This window comes from Tupaia chinensis, unplaced genomic scaffold (assembly GCF_000334495.1).
Source record: "Tupaia chinensis unplaced genomic scaffold, TupChi_1.0 Scaffold150166_1, whole genome shotgun sequence".
Lineage (NCBI taxonomy): Eukaryota > Metazoa > Chordata > Mammalia > Scandentia > Tupaiidae > Tupaia > Tupaia belangeri.
In genome coordinates, this window is record NW_006210004.1 from 722687 (window position 1) to 740141 (window position 17455).

Below are 17455 nucleotides of genomic sequence, written 5' to 3' on the forward strand. Positions count from 1 at the left end.
GGCCGTCCGCTGGACAAGCACGAGGGCGCGCTCGAGACGCTGCTGAGGTGGGCGCGGGCTGGGAAGTGGGGGGTGTCCCAGCCGGACGTCCTTAGCTGTCCCTTTCCTGCCTCCTTCCCTTCCTCAAACCCAAGACCGAGGCCGAGCTGCCCCGCCCCGCCATGGCTTGGCCCGGCGCGTAGGTGTGGTCTGCATTCTTTCCTGGTGATCCTGAACCGCAGGGCAGGCCGGTAGTGGCCCTGTCGGCCGGTCCTGCTGCCTCAGCCTTTGGTTGGCTGGGGCTTCCTCTCTCTATTTATTTAGTAGCCTGGGAGGAATAGTCTGCCATGTACTGATGTTTCTCGCCGCAGTCATTCAAAATCAGTTTTTACTTTTTTTGGTTCCCGCCTCTTCCCCCCACCTCCTTTTGCCATCACTGTCTTATGATCTCCTTGTGCCAAATTTAGATTTCATAATAGTAGTTGCTGGAAGGAAGTGGTCGAATTGAGACACCAGGCCAAGTGTCTATAACTCATAACATTGTGCACTTCAGATGGACCACCTTTCTAAGTTCCGAGTAATCAAGCTACAGATGGAGAATGGTTAAAGTTAGGAGGCACAATTATTTGAAATAAACCTTGAGCGATATAATACACCGTTCAACGTAAGTTGCTTAAAATCAGTTTGTTTTTAAACAAGTATGTACGTATTGAGTAAATTTGTTCATTTAGCAAAGGCTTATTGAGCTCAAGCTGTATAATAATGAAGGTGTTCTTAGTTATGATGGCCACTTTTTTAAAAATAGCACTCTATACTTAAAAACTTTCTTGGGGACCAGCAGTTAGTGTAATGGCTATGTCGCTGGACTCCCATGTAGTCGACCGCGGTTGGAGTCCCGGACCCAGTGGCTTAAACTCTCGCTGGCACGCGTGCGTGTGCGCCCAGGATCCCGAGAGGAGAATGGAGGAGAAGGTATTGTGGCGTGGCCATTCCCCCTGGGGGGTGATTTCTTGCTTTCTGTCTGTCTGTCTCTGTCTCTCTGTCTAGCACACGCGCCCTATGGCAAAAAACTTCTCCCAAAAAAACCCAAAAACCAAAAAACTTTCTTTTGCCCACTGCGTTAACTATCTGATTTCCTGTTTGTAAAGCTCCTTCAAGGGAGAAGCATAGTCATTTTAGGATGCATGTTGCAGAAATCCGGGTTAGACTAGCTTGAGCTAACCAAGTAGTTTTTTCAGGTATTGGCAGGTCTAGGGTTCTTCCTTCCTTAGCCTTAGGCATTGCTGGAGATTATCTGTGTTCAACTGTCTTCTTACACAGCTTTGTTAACTGTAAGTGTAGAGTGATGGCCGCTGGCAGCCGTGATTGGGTCAGTTTGTACCCCTTTATGGTGATGGGAAATGGACACATTTAACTGCCTGTGTATGGATAACCCAGCCCCCATAACTTTTGCATGGTGCATGGATCAAAGCAAGATTAGTTTGGTCTGCAGAAAGGTTGGATCCTCAAAGGAAGGGATATTGATTAGATCGCTCAGAGAGATTATGACCCTGTGGTGTCAGTTTTAGAATTTAGACTTGGGCGGAAAAGATTATTAGTCCGAAGCGTAGTGTAAGCATTTTTTTTTTGTTTTTTTTTTTGAGAGGTTTTTTTCCACGGGGTCGCCTGTGCTCTCCAGAGACAGAGAGACAGAAAGCAAGAAATAATCCCTCGGGGGGATGGCCATGCTGCAATCCCTTCTCCTCTATTTGCCTCTTGTGATCTTGGGCACTCACGCACACATGCCATGCGTGGCTAAGCCACCGGGTCCGGGACTCGAACCGTGGTCAACTACGGGGCAGTTCAGCGACATAGCCATTACGCTAACTGCTGGTCCCGCGTAAGCATTTTTTCCAACAAAAGTTGTTTCTCTTATGAGGGAGACACAAAGGTACAGCATCCCCAGCAGGGTCCTGATCCTGCAGTCCCTGGCCCAGCCCTGCATAAGCATTTTTAAGTTAACCTAGGAATACTTAGCCTTTCTTTAGAATTAATATACTGTTCAAAGCAATTTCTAGGAAGACATGTAACATTCAGCTTGGATTTTTCATTAGCAGTACTAGGAAAGCGTAGTTATTGGGACCAGCAGATGGCGTAATGGTTATGTCACTAGACTCCCACGTGTTCAATCAAGGTTTGAATCCCAGACCTGGCATTTTGAACTCATACCTGGAGTATGCATGTGCACGCCCAATATCCCTGGAGGAGAATTGGAGGAGAAGGGATCGTGGTGGGTCCATCTCTCCTGTGGGGGGATTTCTTACTTTCTGTCTCTCCAGCCAGCACATGCGCCCTATAGCAAAAATCCTAAAAAAAAAAAAAAAAAAAAAAAAAAAAAAAAAAAAAAAAAAAAAAAAAAAAAGAAAGAAAAAGAAAAACATAGTTGTGGTGTAGTGAAGTCTATGTCAAAAATGTTGCTGAATAGGAACCAGCAAATAGCGTAGTAGCTATGTTGTTGGACTCCCACATAGCCAATCTGGGTTTGAGACCCGGACCTGGTAGCTTAAAACTCATGCTAGAGGAGTGTGTGTGCATGCCCAAAATCCCGAGAGGAGAATGGAGGAGAAGGGATTGTGGTGTGGCCATCCCCTCCAGGGGCTGATTTTTTGCTTTCTGTCTCTGTCTCTCTGGTGACCGCACATGTCCTATAGCAAAAATCTTTCTCTTAAAAAGAAAATACACACACACACACACACATATATTAATAGATTACATTTGGTTCAAAACCTTAAGGAACTTGAAGTGCCAGAGGCAAGTGGCTCATGGGTTTAAGAGTAACATCTTGGGCCAGCAGGTGGTGTGGTGGTTAAGGCATTGAATTCTCACATGGCTGACTGTGGTTTGAGTGCTGGACTGGCAACTTGAAAATCACAACCAATAAATAGATGAATAAATAAATGTTTTAAAAAAATAATCCAGGGAGGATAGCACATATTGGTTTTTATAGGGTTTTCATGAACTTCAAACCTTGTTTTATTTAATTCCATTATTTATCAACCTATTTATTTATTTTTAGTTTGATGTAGGGTGCTTGTGCTTGCTGGGGAGAGAGCAGAAGAGAAAATGAGAAAGCATACCCAGGGGGTTGGGGGGAGGCGGTGACCACACCACAATCCCTCTCCACTCTTTTGGGATTTGGGCACACATGTACACGTACTTGCGTGTTTTTCAAGCTCCTGGGTTGGGAACTCAAATCCGGCAGTCTACCATGTAGTATCCAGCTGCCTTAACCATCACTCCCCCTGGCTGGCCCTCAATTTTTTAAACCAGACATAAACCTGTTTTAAACCTGTCCCTAGGTACTGGGGCTGATACAGATGTAGTCTCTTTGAAACTAAAAATGTTTCATTATTAATCTCTATACAGTCCTTTCCTACCATCTTCCTTCAAGAAATATTCAGATTTTTTTCTCTGTGTTTTTAATGGAGTTACTGTAGCATGTTAAATTTAGTAATGGAGGTGTATACAAAATTCCTTGGTTGTATATGCTGTAAAAATCAGGTAGCTGTGGGACCAGCAGTTAGCATAATGGCTATGTCGCTGGACTCCCATGTAGTCGACCGTGGTTCGCGTCCTGGACCCAGTGGCTTAAAACTCATGTCAGGTGCGTGTGTGTGCGTGTCCAAGATCCCGAGAGGAGAATGGAGGAGAAGGGATTGTGGTCTGGCCATCCCCCCCGGGTGGTGATTTCTCACTTACTGTCTCTGTCTCTCTCTGTCTGTCTGGTGAGCGCATACGCCCTATAGCAAAAACCTCTCAAAAAAACCCAAAAAAAAACAACAAAAAAAAAACCCAAAAAACCAGGTAGCTGTGAATCAAACATTTGTGAGGTGTTCATTCACATGAAGCAGAGTATTTTATTTTTAAATAATTGTATTTGGACAGTAGTGTAAATTAAACATGAATTTTAATTTTTTTTAACATAATGGACTTTTAAACTAATAAACTTCGAAAAAGTTTTTAAACCAGTTCCCAAAGAATCGATGCTAGCTTGATAAATGCTGGCACACAGCTACACAAATAGCTCCAGTGATAAGACTTGTCTTTTTATTACTAAGCTGTAGATGCTCTGTTAACACATGTTTATGTGTATGATATTAATGAAAACGTTTCTCTAAAAACTTACTTGTACGGTCCCTCATTCTTTTTAAAGTGACTTTTACTAAAAGTTGATTAGAAGAGGCTTAGCATACGATTAACTTTATTCTACGTGATCACATGGAAAATTTGTCTTTTTGTTTTTGATTTTTTTGCAACTCCAGATGGCAGCTTTGTGTCATTTCTTATGTGGTGATCAGTATCTTTAGAGAAAAAGCTTCCAGACTCCTCCAAAAAAGTCTGAGTGTCAGCTTTCTGAAATTTGACTGGGAGATTGGAGGTTGGGAATCTTAGCAGTCATGTCTGCAAAGTCTTTCATGTTTGTTTTTAGTGTGGCACCTGTATTAGAGTTAGGTTCACCTCTTTATGATAGATGTCAGAATATCCGTTAATTAAATAAAGGTTTTATTCTTGTTCAAAAGTTGGTCAGTGGATAGTTCTGGTAGTCCAGGACTGGTGTGGTGATTCCATGCAGTTCTTGGTGGTGAGACAATAGAATATGGTTCTTGACCTTACGGTTCAGATTGCAGACATACCCAAATTTCAGACAAGAGGAAGGGAGAAAAACAGGCTCAGCCTCCAGAGGACGTTTCCAGGGAACTGCCCACAATGCTTTGCCTTTATGATACTGGCCTTTTTTTTTTTTTTTTGAGAAGTTTTTGCTATAGGGCACGTGCGCTCGCCAGAAAGAGAGAGACAGAGACAGAATGCAAGAAATCACCCCCCAGGGGGGATGACCACGCCGCAGTCTCTTCTCCATTCTCCTCTTGGGATCTTGGGCATGCACGCACACGCGCCTGGTGTGAGTTTTAAGCCACCGGGTCCGGGACGTGAACCGCGGTCAACTACATGGGACATAGCCATTACGCTAACTGCTGGTCCCTATGATACTGCTCTTCAAGGATAGCCACACCTCACAGAAAGCTAGAAAGTGTAGTCTTTATTATGTCCATAATAATGTTAGCTGTCAGACCAGCTAACAATTTGGGGTTCTATTATTTTAAAAAGAGGAGAAGTGATAATTATGTAGGCAGTTAGCATTACCATGCTCCCATCCTCTGTGACTCCATGATACCTCTCACATTTTTCTGTTTTTTTTTTTTTTTTTTAAGAGATTTTTGTTTTAGGGTGCCTTCGCTCCCAGAGAAAGAGAGACACAGAGACAGTGAGAGGGAAAGTGAGAAATCATACCCGGGGGGATGGCCACGCTGCAATCCATTCTCCTGGGATCTTGGGCATGCATGCACACACACTCTGCTTGAGTTTTAAGCCACCAGGTCTGGGACTCCAACTGCTGTTAGTCATGTGGGAGTCCAGTGATATAACTGCCATGTCACCTGCTGGTTCCTCCCTCACATTTTCCTTAGAGTGAACCTACTGTCAGAGTAGAGAATCTGGGCGCCTTTAAAGATTTTCATTACCTTTTCAGGACCAACAGATGGTGGAATGGTTACATCACTGTACTGCCATGTAGTCTACTGTGGTTTGATTCCTGTACCCGGTGACTTAAATCTCACTCTGGGAGCATGCACAAGAGAAGACAGGAGAAGGGATTGCGGCATGCCTGTCTCCCTTGGGGGAGTTATTTCTCACTGTCTGTCTCTCTCGCAAGAGTACGAGCAAAGAAAACCTCTTTAAAAAAAAAAAAGATTTTTACTACCTTTTCTTTAGCACCTCAAGTTGATCATTTGTCTTCAAAGGCACCTTATGCTTCTTTATGAAGATTCTTTTCTGGCTTTCCCGATGTGGTTTGGCTTCCCCTTTGTCGACTTCCTTCTCTTTTAAGCAGTTAGATTTCAGCTTTCTCTGTTCATTCAGTTTATATTTTTGTTAAAATGTCTTTGTATACACCCTTGCCCATTCTCTTTGTCTTTGTTCATTGACATTTTTCTTTTTTCTTTTTTTAAAATTGATTTTAAGTGAGGCATTGGAAGGGAGAAAAGGATATTTTTTTCAGATCTCTTTGTTTCATTATTGAGGAGAGTATATGCATTTTCAGCTCTCGATACTGTTTGTATCAGTTTACTTTCCTGTCAGTTTGAGTCAGTGTAAGCTTTCTGTTTCTCCACATTCTTCCTAATAATAATAAAGATGATTGCTTTTTGTTAAATTCTTGGATGAATTATGGTATCTTATTTTAGTTTGTATTGTCTTTATTTTGCTTAGGTTGAACATTAGATGTTTACTGGTCACCCAGTTTCTTTTTCTATCAGTTGCCTGTTCTTTGCTTTTTGCCCATTTTGTGCTTTTTTTTTCTTTTTAGTGTTTTATCAGAATTATTTATATTTTGTGGCTACTTATCCTTACTTATCCTTTTCACATTATGTGTGTTACAGAAACCTCCGGCTTATTTCTTACTTTCTCTTTTTTTTCCAGAAAGGGGTATGTGCTCACCCGAGAGTAACAGCGAAAGGGAGGGAGCAAGCATGCCCCATGTGGTAGAGGTCATAGATCAGTGGATGGGGAATGGTCACGCTGCAATCCCTTCTCCTCCTTCCTTTGGGGATTTTCACCATGCATGTACACATGCCTGGTGTGTTTTTTAAATCACCTCGTCCAGAATGTGAACCATGTTTTTGACCATGTGGGATCTGGGTGCCTTAACCACCAGGCTGCGAAGCCAGCTGTTTCTTGTCTCTTAGGTGTGTTTATGGTATCTTTTGACACATAAAAGTTTTCATACAATGTTTTAGTTTCTTCATAATCTGTAGTTAAGAGACTTTTTTTCCCCCTTCTTATTCCTAATGTATATGTGTGATTTTCCCCTCTGATCAGATTTGTTTAAAGGTTTGGAGTTACATTTTTCTTTTGTAAAATCAAGCTAATATATTTTTCGAGTTGTTTTTGCTTTGTCATTTGTTTTTTTTCATTTTCCTTTATTTTATCATTTAGTCTTGAATAGTTAGTTTTCCATCTTTTTTTGTTTTTATAATATATATTTATTTTAAGACTATACTTTTTTCAAAGAATTATTTTGTTTAACTTTCTTTATTTTAATTTGACCAGAGAGGGACAGAGCCAGAGAGAGAGATAGAAAGCGAGAAATCACTCTGCAATCCTTTTTCCTCCATTCTCCTCTCAGGATTTTGGGCATGCTTGCACACGTGCCTGGTGTGATTTTTCAAGCCACCAGCTCTGGGACTTGAACTGCTAGTGGCCACGTGAGAATCCAGAGCCTTAACCACCATGCCACCTGCTGGCCCCAGTTTTTATTTTTATTTTATTGATTTATTTTGGAGAGGTTTTTCACTATAGGGCGCGTGCGCTCGCCAGACAGAGAGAGACAGACAGAAAGCGAGAAATCACCCCCCAGGAGGGATGGCCACGCCACAATCCCTTCTCCATGCTCCCCTCGGGATCTTGGACACGCACACACACATGCCCGGTGTGAGTTTTAAGCTACCGGGTCCAGGGTATGAATCGCGGTCGACTACGTGTGAGTCCAGAGACATAGCCATTATGCTAACTGCTGGTCCCAGTTTTTATTTTTTTAATAGTTTGTAATTTCAGTAGTATTTTCTTTTGCTCAAGAGTCATTTACATGGATTTTTGGAAAAAAAAAAGTTTAAAGTTTTTTGCCATAGAGTGCGTGTGCCCACTGGAGAAACAGAGAAAGTGAGAAATCATCCCCTAGAGGACATGGCCACTCCACAGTCCCTTCTCCTCCATTCTCCTCTTGGGATTTTTGGGCATGCATGCACATGCACCAGCGTGATTTTCAAGCCATCAGGTCCAGGACTTGAACCATGTTCGGCCATGTGGAGTCTAGTACCTTAGCCATCATGCTATCTGCCAGCCCCAGATTTTGCCAAATTTCTAAACAAACCTGTCTCTTAGGCTTTTGTGGGTCAACATTTAGTTTGTTGCAGTTTATGGTAGTATCTTTTTCACTTAAGAAGTGAAGTTTATGGAGCTAATCACATAATTTTTGAAATATTTCCTAAGCACTAGAAATAGAAAAAGAAGTTATTGCTATTCCATTTTACCTTACAACTATTGCTTACATTCTCATCGTTGGTGTGGGGGTGAAGATACTGGATAATATTAGCACCAGTGACACTGCTCCAGCCTGTTAATCAAGTACTAAAGGAGCGTCTGCGGAACCACACACTGCAGAGGCCGTGAGAGGGTATAAAGATGTACAGTGTCATACTTGGTCCCTATTCTCTAGGTATATATGCAGCTGCCAGACCTTAATTTGGTTCAGTAATTTTATTCAGTGTAGATGAATAAATGGATATGTAAAGGCAGATGTACAAATCTAATTTTACTGTGTTTTGACTTTTCTGATGTTTAGTAAATAAAATATGACTGTTCTGGTTCTGTGTAACCATAAAAAGAATCTTTTGTAGTATTTTATACAAGAGGTTTAAGCCCATGCAACTCACTCTTTGGCAGAACTAGACAAGTCCTGACCTCTTGACTTTCTGACTAGTTACTACCCACTATATTCTGCAGTAGCAGTGCTTCACTAATGAATTTTCATGGGATAAATTGGCTGAAGAAAGAAGTGTGAAAATAAGGTTCAGGAAGGGTCTGTGAACTTCAGCCAGTATCTTTGGTCTAGTTCTTTGATTTGCTTGTTTCTCTCTCTGGTTGGTAGTCTCAGTTTATCCCTAAGTGCGTTTCAGAATTATGTGAATTTGCATTGTGGTATCATGTTGGCTAATGTACACTAGTGGTTCTTGAGCTCTACACTTTGCCCTTTTTTAAAAAAAGTTTTTTTTTGCTTATCCCTAATGTTGAATGTGTGTGATTTTCCCCTGATCAAATTTGCTAAAAGGTTTGAAGCCACATTTTTCTCTTTAAAATCCCGAGAAAGGGAGAAAGCACCTCCAGTGGGGTGTGATCATGTTGTAGTCCCCTTTCCATTTCTCCATTCTGTTGGGATTTTGGGTATGCATCCACATATGTGAAATGTGCTTTCCAGGCCACCAAGGCCAGGGTTTGAACCACAGTAGGCCATTTGGGATCTTTCTCCCTTTACTACAAGGCCATGGGGCCAGCCTTAAAAAAAAAAAATATATATATATATATACACATATATACATACATATGTGTGTGTGTGTGTGTGTGTGTGTGTGTGTGTATATATATATATATATATATATAAAAAATGTATATATATATATATATACATGACGTGTTTTTGCGTAGAAAAACATACCATGACTTTTCTAACGACCCAATAGAATTTTTGAATGGAACTTTGCACCTTACCCATCTGGGGTATTTTGAAAGAAGTGTATTAATTTCCTGTTTTGTTTTTTTTTCCCCCATGAGATTTTTTTAATTGAGGTATTTATATATTTGTTGTAAAGTGATTAGTTTTACAAATGCTAGAGAACACATTTCAGCGCTTTCACAAGCTACATTACGCTCGTTAGTTTGTAACACATTAGCAGTGTGTCCAGGCGCTATCAGAAGCATCGAGTTAAGTTGTATCGTTTGTTCCTCACTCCTAGAGCAGCTGTCAGCCTTACTTTAGGGAGGTTGGAGAGGGCGAATAACTTACATGCGATCACACAATGAAGAGTTCAGAATCACACTCAGGGAGTGTGACTGAAAAGCCTAAACTCTGCCCACTTTGACATCAGATCTTTTAAATATGTTTAGGGTTTTTTTTTTTTTTCTTAAGGTTTTTGACATAGGGTACATGTGCATTTCCTGGAGAGGAGAAAAACAGACAGAGGTAAAGTGAGAAATTACCCCAGGGGGGATGGCCATGCAGCACCTCTTCTCCAGACTCCACCTGCCATTTTACATGCACACATGCCTGGCTTTATTTTATTTTATTTTATTTTATTTTATTTTATTTTATTTTTCTTTCTCTTTCTCTCACTGTCTTTCTTCCTTTCTCTTTCTTTCAGAGATTTATTTATTTATTTATTTATTTATTTATTTGCTAACTGTTGTGTCTGCTCACTGGAGAGACAGAAAGCGAGAAGTCATCCTCCTGGGAGGGGTGTAGATGGCTATGCCGTTCTTTCTCAGGATTTTGGGCATGCACACACAACTGACATAAATTTCCCACACTTGAATCAGTACTGTGTCGGGAGTAAACAGCACCTTAACTACTGCACCACCTGCTAGGTTCCTATGTTTAGGATTTTTATAGTTGATTAAAAAATTTAACATACTTTTGAAATAAAAGCTATAAAAATACTGATTCTTTGCAGCATTATTTCCCATGGTGCACTTTTTCTTTCATTCTCTTTGGCTATCTTCCTACTTGTGGAACAGGTATAGTCCAGGTCTACTTTGTTACAGATAGGCCTAGGCTACAGCCTGCTGATAAAGTAAAGGCTGTTTAAATGATAGAGGAGTGGGACCAGCAATTGGTGTAATGGCTATGTCACTGGACTCCCATGTAGCTGATTGCGGTTCGAGTCCCAGACCTGATGGCTTAAACTCAAGCCGGGCACGTGTGCGTGCATGCCCAAGATCCTGAGAGGAGAATACAGAAGGGATTGTGGTGTGGCCATCTCCCCTGGGGAGGCGGTGATTTCTTGCTTTCTGTCTCTCTGCCTCTCTCTTTCTGGCAAGCACATGCGCCCTGTAGCAAAAACTTCTCCAAAAAAAAAAAAAATTGGATGATAGAGGAGTATGCTAGATTTTTCTTGTTTCTGTGGGTGCTCCCCCTGGAAATGCCTCAGATTTAGGCTGATCTGTGAGGGGTGATACATGATAGAATTACACCAGAGGACTGTCGTGTTTAGTTTTCTGGGAACAGCATTTTGGCTGTGATGACTGTTGGTAGCAATGGCTGCTTACTTTTATAAAGGGTTACTTGGTCTCTTGTGTTGTCCGGGTTTGTTCCACATTGGTCAGACGTAGTCGATTTCCAGTGGCTGCCCTCTGTTGTACTTCCTAGTTTCAACCACTGTAACCTGTCCTAAGCCATTTTACTTTGGGAGCCCAGTTCATAGTTTAATGGTTTAAATATAAGCTATAAACGTAATCTTTCCCCATACCCCATACCACTTTTGTGAGAGGACCTCAAAAGCTTTGGAGTGAGGAGAATGGGCATAAAACATTGGTACATTCTGTTCAGCTGTTCTTTTTTTTTAATTTTTCTTTTTTTGGAGAGATTTTCACTATAGGGTGCGTGCGCTCGCCAGACAGACAGAGACATAGAGACAGAAAGCGAGAAATGACCCCCCCAGGGGGGATGGTCACGCCGCAATCCCTTCTCCTCCATTCTCCTCTCGGGATCTTGGGCATGTACGCACACATGCTCGGCATGAGTTTTAAGCCACCGGGTCCGGGACGTGAACCGCGGTCGACTACGTGGGAGTCCAGCGACATAGCCATTACGCCAACTGCTGGTTCCCCAGCTGTTCTTTTCTTAACCATTTCAGAGCAAGTAACTTTTTTCTTAGTAGTGTACTTCCTTCCTTGCTTATTTTGTAGCAAGGGTCAGAAAATAAGACCTGCCCGGTTTCCTGCTTTCGTGTGGCTGGTGGGCAGCACTCCAGGGGGTTAGCTCTGTGAACCTTAGAGGTCTAGAGGGGCCAGTCCCCTCAGCTCCATACTTCTCTGTTTCCGGCACCTGCTTCCCTGGCCAGTGGCATGATGCACTGTGACCTAGCTTGCTCTGGTTCCACTTCAACATTCCTACTGTGCTTGCCAGTCACTTGGTACCACGCCCTGGCTTTCTTGGAGGTGGGAAGGGGTTGCTAGAATTTGGGTGTCACTGGGGCAGAGAGCAAAACTGACTGCCTTGGCCACGAATCCCTTCCTCCCCTTGGCTCCTCTCCATCAGACGGGGCCCTGTTCCTTAGGAGACTGTCTCCCGGTGAGGGCAGTTGGTCAGCTGTGTACGGAGTGTGCTCATCATCCAAGATGGCCCGACCCGGGCAGCGAGGGCGACGCAGGACAGTTTTCCCTTCCGTTAAGTAAGTCCTGTCTTTGATTTTGCCTTTTCCCAGCAAGGTCTAGGTGGTCTCCAGAAACATTTGCCAGTTCTTCCTGTATAGCCAGATCAGCCCTCTTGCTGTGCGAGGCACACGATCAGGCATCCACTCACTGTTAGCTCAAGCCGTTGACACTCACCGTTCCCCGCTTACAGGCTTGTTCTCTGGTCCTCCTGTGTAATTCTCAAAATGGACAGTCTTAGGTTTAACTTATCAGAGATAGGAAAAAGCTGGTTTTTCTTCTTTCTTTCCTCTTTTTTTTTTTTTTTTTAAACGCATCATTTTACTGATTCATCTGTTTGAGGCTAGCAGCAAAATAGTAAACAAACAGACCCAGTCTCTGCTCTCATGGAGTTTGAATTTCTTGAGAGACAAGATATCAAACACAATTCCACAAATAATTTATTTAAACTGGTAAATTCCATGAAGGACATGTGCAGGGACCAGAGAAATTATAACTAGAAGGAGGGCTAATTTAAGAAAGGAGTAGGAGCGACTGGGTTTTACCACTCCTGCCACCCCTGTGGACCACACGGGTCCAGGCTAGCATGGTCTTTCAACTCTTTCTGCAATAGCTTTCTGACTGGTCTCTCTCTTCTGCCCCCGTGTAATTGCAGTCTTTTCTTTTTTCTTTTTAATTTTTTTTTAAGTTTATTTCTTCCATGAGTGAAAGAGAAACACACACACACACACACACACACACACACACACACACAGCCCTGAGTAGGGTCTTTGCCCACCCTCAGCAGATGTGTGCCCAGTATACAGACTTGAACCAGGAACCTGGCCATGTGGGGTTGCCTGTCAGAGCCGCACATTGCATCACTATGCCAGTCTGGCCCCTTTGGTTAGTTATCTGCATTGCAGCTGGTGACTCTATGCAAATAAATTAGATTGTGTTGCTCTCGTGTCTGAACCCTCTGATGGTTCATCCTCTTATTCTGCATTGCGAAAGCCAGAAGGTCTAGACTCAAGGTGTCATTACCTCTTCTATTTTTTTCTCTTTCGCACTCTGTGGTTATATTGGCCTCCTTACCATGCCAAGTAAATTCTCAGGCAGGCTTGCATCCCAGGGTCTTGGCACTTGCTTTTTTCAGGGCTGGTAATGCGTTTCTCTCAGATACGAGTTTCGCTTACTTCATCACTGACTTCCTGGCTTCCTTATTCATGCTGTTTTATAATTCAAATTTTTTTTTATATCATCAAATCACCATGTTATTTAAACTGTTAATCTTCTCACTTGATGCCAAACATACACTTTATTCCTCTTACCTCTTTCATCTTCTTCATAGTAATTACTGCTGTTACACCATACACGCACAAATATAAAAACACATAATTTTTTTTTCTTCATTATTCGTAACAGAGCATATGCTCACACACCTGAGAGTGAGCGTGAAAGAGAGGGAGTGTTAAGCACCTCTAAAGGTCCGGTCATGCTGCAGTCCCCTTCCTCTGGCTTCCAGCCCATTGGGTCTTAGACATTTGCATACATGACTGGTGTGGTTTAGGTGAATGGGTCAGGGATTCTAACTGCAGTTGCCATGTTGCCATGTGAGATCTGATTTCTCTTGAGCAGTGAGTGCATTACCATTGTGCCATGAAACCAGCCTCGATGTATATTTTTAAAGTTTTATTATTTATGTATTTATGTTTCCTTGGTGCGTTAGTGGGGAGAGCGAAATAAAGGAAGGTATTTTGTGTTTTTGGAGAGGTTTTTCCTATAGGGCATGTGCGCTCGCCAGAAAGACAGAGAGAGACAGAGAGACAGAAAGCGAGAAATCACCCCTCAGGGGGATGGCCACACCACAATTCCTTCCCCTCCAGGGATCTTGGGCATGCATGCACATGCACCTGGCGTGAGTTTAAGCCACCAGAGTCCAGGACTCGAACCACTGTCAGCTACATGGGAGTCCAGTGACATAGCCATTACGCTGCTGATCCCTAAAGGGAGGTATTCTTATGTGGGTCTTGCCATGCCACAGTCTTTCCTCCATCCTCCCAGCCAGCTATGATGATTGGTCAAGCACATGAGCATACCTGGTGTGTTCAGGTCAATTCGAGATCCAATCCCAGTCTGCCATATGTTTCCAATGTTGTTCAGAAGTGACCTACCACTTGCACCAGTGTGGCTGGCCCTACTATACCATATTTATTTGTCTTCAGAGGGAGAGAGAGAGAGAGAGAGAGAGAGAGGAATCACCCTGCAGAGGGTGATTATACCTATTATACAAAATATTTGAAAGTTGGGAAACCTGTTTCTAATCAGTTTATGTTAATTTGTGCAGTGAATATAAACATAGTTAATTGCAGTTTTTCTTTTTCTTTAGTTTTTGCTATAGAGTGTGTGTACTTGCAGGAGACAGAGAGAGAGGAGAGGTGGAGAAAGACAAAGAAACCAATCACTTCCTGAGGGAATGGCCACACCATAATCCCTTCTCCTTCATTCTCTTCTTAGGATGTTGGGCATTCATGCACATGCACCCAGCATAATTTTCAAGCTGCTGGGTTCAGGACTTGAGCCATGGAGTCAGCTATGTGAGATCCAGCTGCTACCCTCTTGGCACCACTCACTCCTAAACATTTTCTTATTAAGAAACAGCATTTTCAGGATTACATTGCTTTCCTAAGCAGATGTTAATTTCCTTTTAGCCAAATAATAGTTGGTAAAATAGCTGGTGAATTGTGGTGGTGGATATGAGTTTTTAAAAATTCGTCAGAAGGTATGTGAGCTCACCAGGGAAAGGGAGAGGAAGGGAGAGGAAGAAAGCACCCCTTCCCCCAATTGGGCATGATAATGCTACACCTTTTTGCCATTTCTCCATCCTGTTGGAATCTTGTGCACTCATGCATACGTACCTGGCATGGTTTTCAAGCTGTTGGGTCTGGGACTCGAATTTTGTGGTTGGCCATGTGGGATCTGGCTGCCAGGTAATGGACTGGCCCAGATAGGAGATTTTCTGTCCACAGTTCCTCATTGTGTATGTTTCAGCTCCTGGTTTATACACTAAAAAACTTTGTTCTTTGACTTTAAAATAACTGATTGAATTTGATTTGTGGGCTGAGAGTAAGCACAAATAATTTTTGTATAGTCTTAATCCAGTTGCATTTATGTAAATGAATAAGTTTTAGTTGTGGTAATTATTGCTTTTTTCTGTTTTTTAGATATTATGATCAGATTTGTTCTATTGAACCCAAATTCCCATTTTCTGAAAATCAGGTAAGTCATTAATTTTGTTTTCAGTTATCTAAGTGATGGGAAATCACCCATTTCCTTCAACCCTTGGTATTTTTTTTTTTTTTTAATCAGTAATGCTTCTTCAATAGCTTTAGGATTTTGTGAGATAGTTTTACATAAAAGCTTTAAGGTCCATCTCATCGGAATTTGCATCATTCTGAAGAAAGTTTGTCCTTCAGTCCTATTCATGTTGTTTCTCAGTGACCTCTGGGGCTCATATAGAGTGTTGGATTATGTTTCTTTTAGGACTGTATTTTATATCAGTATGAGTGATTAACGTAATCTTTTGAGTCCTTTTCCATAACTTTCATAAAATTAAGGAAGAAAGTGCTTAATTCAGGAAGTGTTAGTCTTAGTTGATATGCTTTAAAAATTATTGGCGCAAGTGCTGTTGACATATGAAATTGCAAATGCTTGGGGCCAGTGAGGGATGTAGTATGGTTAAAAGTGCCAGACTTCCCCATGTGCTTGATCCTGGTTTGAGTCTTGGACCCAGCAGTTTGAAACTCATGCTGGTTGCTTATGTGTGCGTGTGTGCCCCAAATCCTGAAAGGAGAATGGAGAAGATGGGATAGCAATATGGCCATCCCCTTTGAGGGGTGATTTCTCAATTTCTCTTTCTCTATCTCTTTCTCTGGCAAGCACACACACCCCTTATAGCAATAAAAAATCTTATTTAAACTATTGCAATCCATTATAATTTTTTTTTTTTTAACTCTGGATGAGGGAAATTTAAAAAAATACACACCACTAGAGAGAATAACATAATTAACTGCTGTACATCTGCTAGCACCTTTAGCCTTTTGGCATTTCTTGGCTCACCTACCCCAACTTTCCCTGTCCCCTGTCTGCACTTTTGTTCTTGGTGTTTTAAAGCAGATCTCTATAGAATTATTTCACCTGTTTAAAAAAACAGTGTTTAAAGTACTTGTCCTGTACTATTTTAAAATAGTATAGGAACAATTTTGTTTTTAAGAGAGATTTTTTATAAGTACATGTGCTTGCCAGAAAGACAGACAGAAATCAAGAGAGCACCCCCCAGGGTGATGACCACGCTGCAATTACTTCTCCATCCTCCTCTTAAGATCTTGGACATGCATGCACACATGCACAGCATGAATTTAAGCCGCCAACTCCAGGACTTGAACTACAGTCGACTATGTGGGAGTCCAGCAACTTAACCATTATGCCATCTGCTGGTCCCAGGAAAATATTTTTACAAGTACTACATAATTTTTGTCTCTTAAGTAAAACTGCAAGAAATTATTACTTCAATTTTTTTTTTTTTTAAGGTTTTTGCCATAGAGAACGTGTGCTCATTGGAGAGACAGTGAGAGGGAAAGTGAGAAGTCACCTCGCAAGGGGAATGGCCTCACTACATTCCTTTCTCTTCCATTCTCCTTGTAGGATTGGGGCACACATGCACACACACCCATTGTGATATACAAGCCACCGGGTCTGGGATTAGAACCATGTAGTTGGCCATGTGTGGGGGTCCAATGCTATAATCTCCATGCCACTTACTGCCTCCAAGGCAGTGTTTTTTCAGCCTTCATATATGGTGTATTTATTTTAGAAGTAGAGATAGATGCAGTTTTTTGTTAAGTAAAATTTTATTTTATATATGTGTGTGTATATGTATATATGTATGTATGCACATACACATGTAGGGATGTGAATAAAGCCTAGATATATATAACTCGAATTTTCACAGAATGAATGTAAGTATGCCTGCATAACCACCATCAAGATGAAGAGATAAAATAGCTGATTTTATCACCCCTGCATAACCATTTTCCTACTTTTGTTGTAGTAATTGTTTCCTAGGAAACCAGTAGTATTTACTTTATTATCTTTGCTTTTTTTGGATTATTTGACAGACATTTACTGAATGCTTTTTCTGTTCAAGTCATTGCTTATTTGTAAAGGTAAGATAGTGTTTATGGTTACTGAGGCAGAATGATAATGTGAAATATCCTGTGAGTATTTTCCTTTTTTTTTTTTAATTAAAATTTATGTTCTGGAGACAGAAAAGGAATGGGTTGATCAGAGAAGATGTTTTAGACAAGTTGAGCTTTTGTCGTTTTCCTCATTGTGGATTTTTTTTTCCAAGAGAGACTTGATTTTTTTTTTTAAATTTTTATTTTATTTATTTATTTATCTTACTTTAATTTGACCAGAGAGG

The 17455-nt window shown here is 41.5% G+C and overlaps 1 protein-coding gene across 2 annotated transcripts in view; it reads left to right on the forward strand.

Annotated features, from left to right (window-relative positions):
• The window catches only part of PDCD6IP (programmed cell death 6 interacting protein), a 72999-nt gene that overhangs the window by 798 nt on the left and 54746 nt on the right, over positions 1-17455 (forward strand). Inside the window, exons 2-3 of one of the 2 annotated variants that reach the window (XM_014585636.2) lie at positions 25-47; positions 15198-15252. In XM_014585636.2, coding sequence (XP_014441122.1) covers positions 25-47; positions 15198-15252 — 78 coding nt within the window. The remainder of the gene's footprint in view (positions 1-24; positions 48-15197; positions 15253-17455) is intronic. The other variant, XM_006171967.3, reaches the window with a different exon arrangement.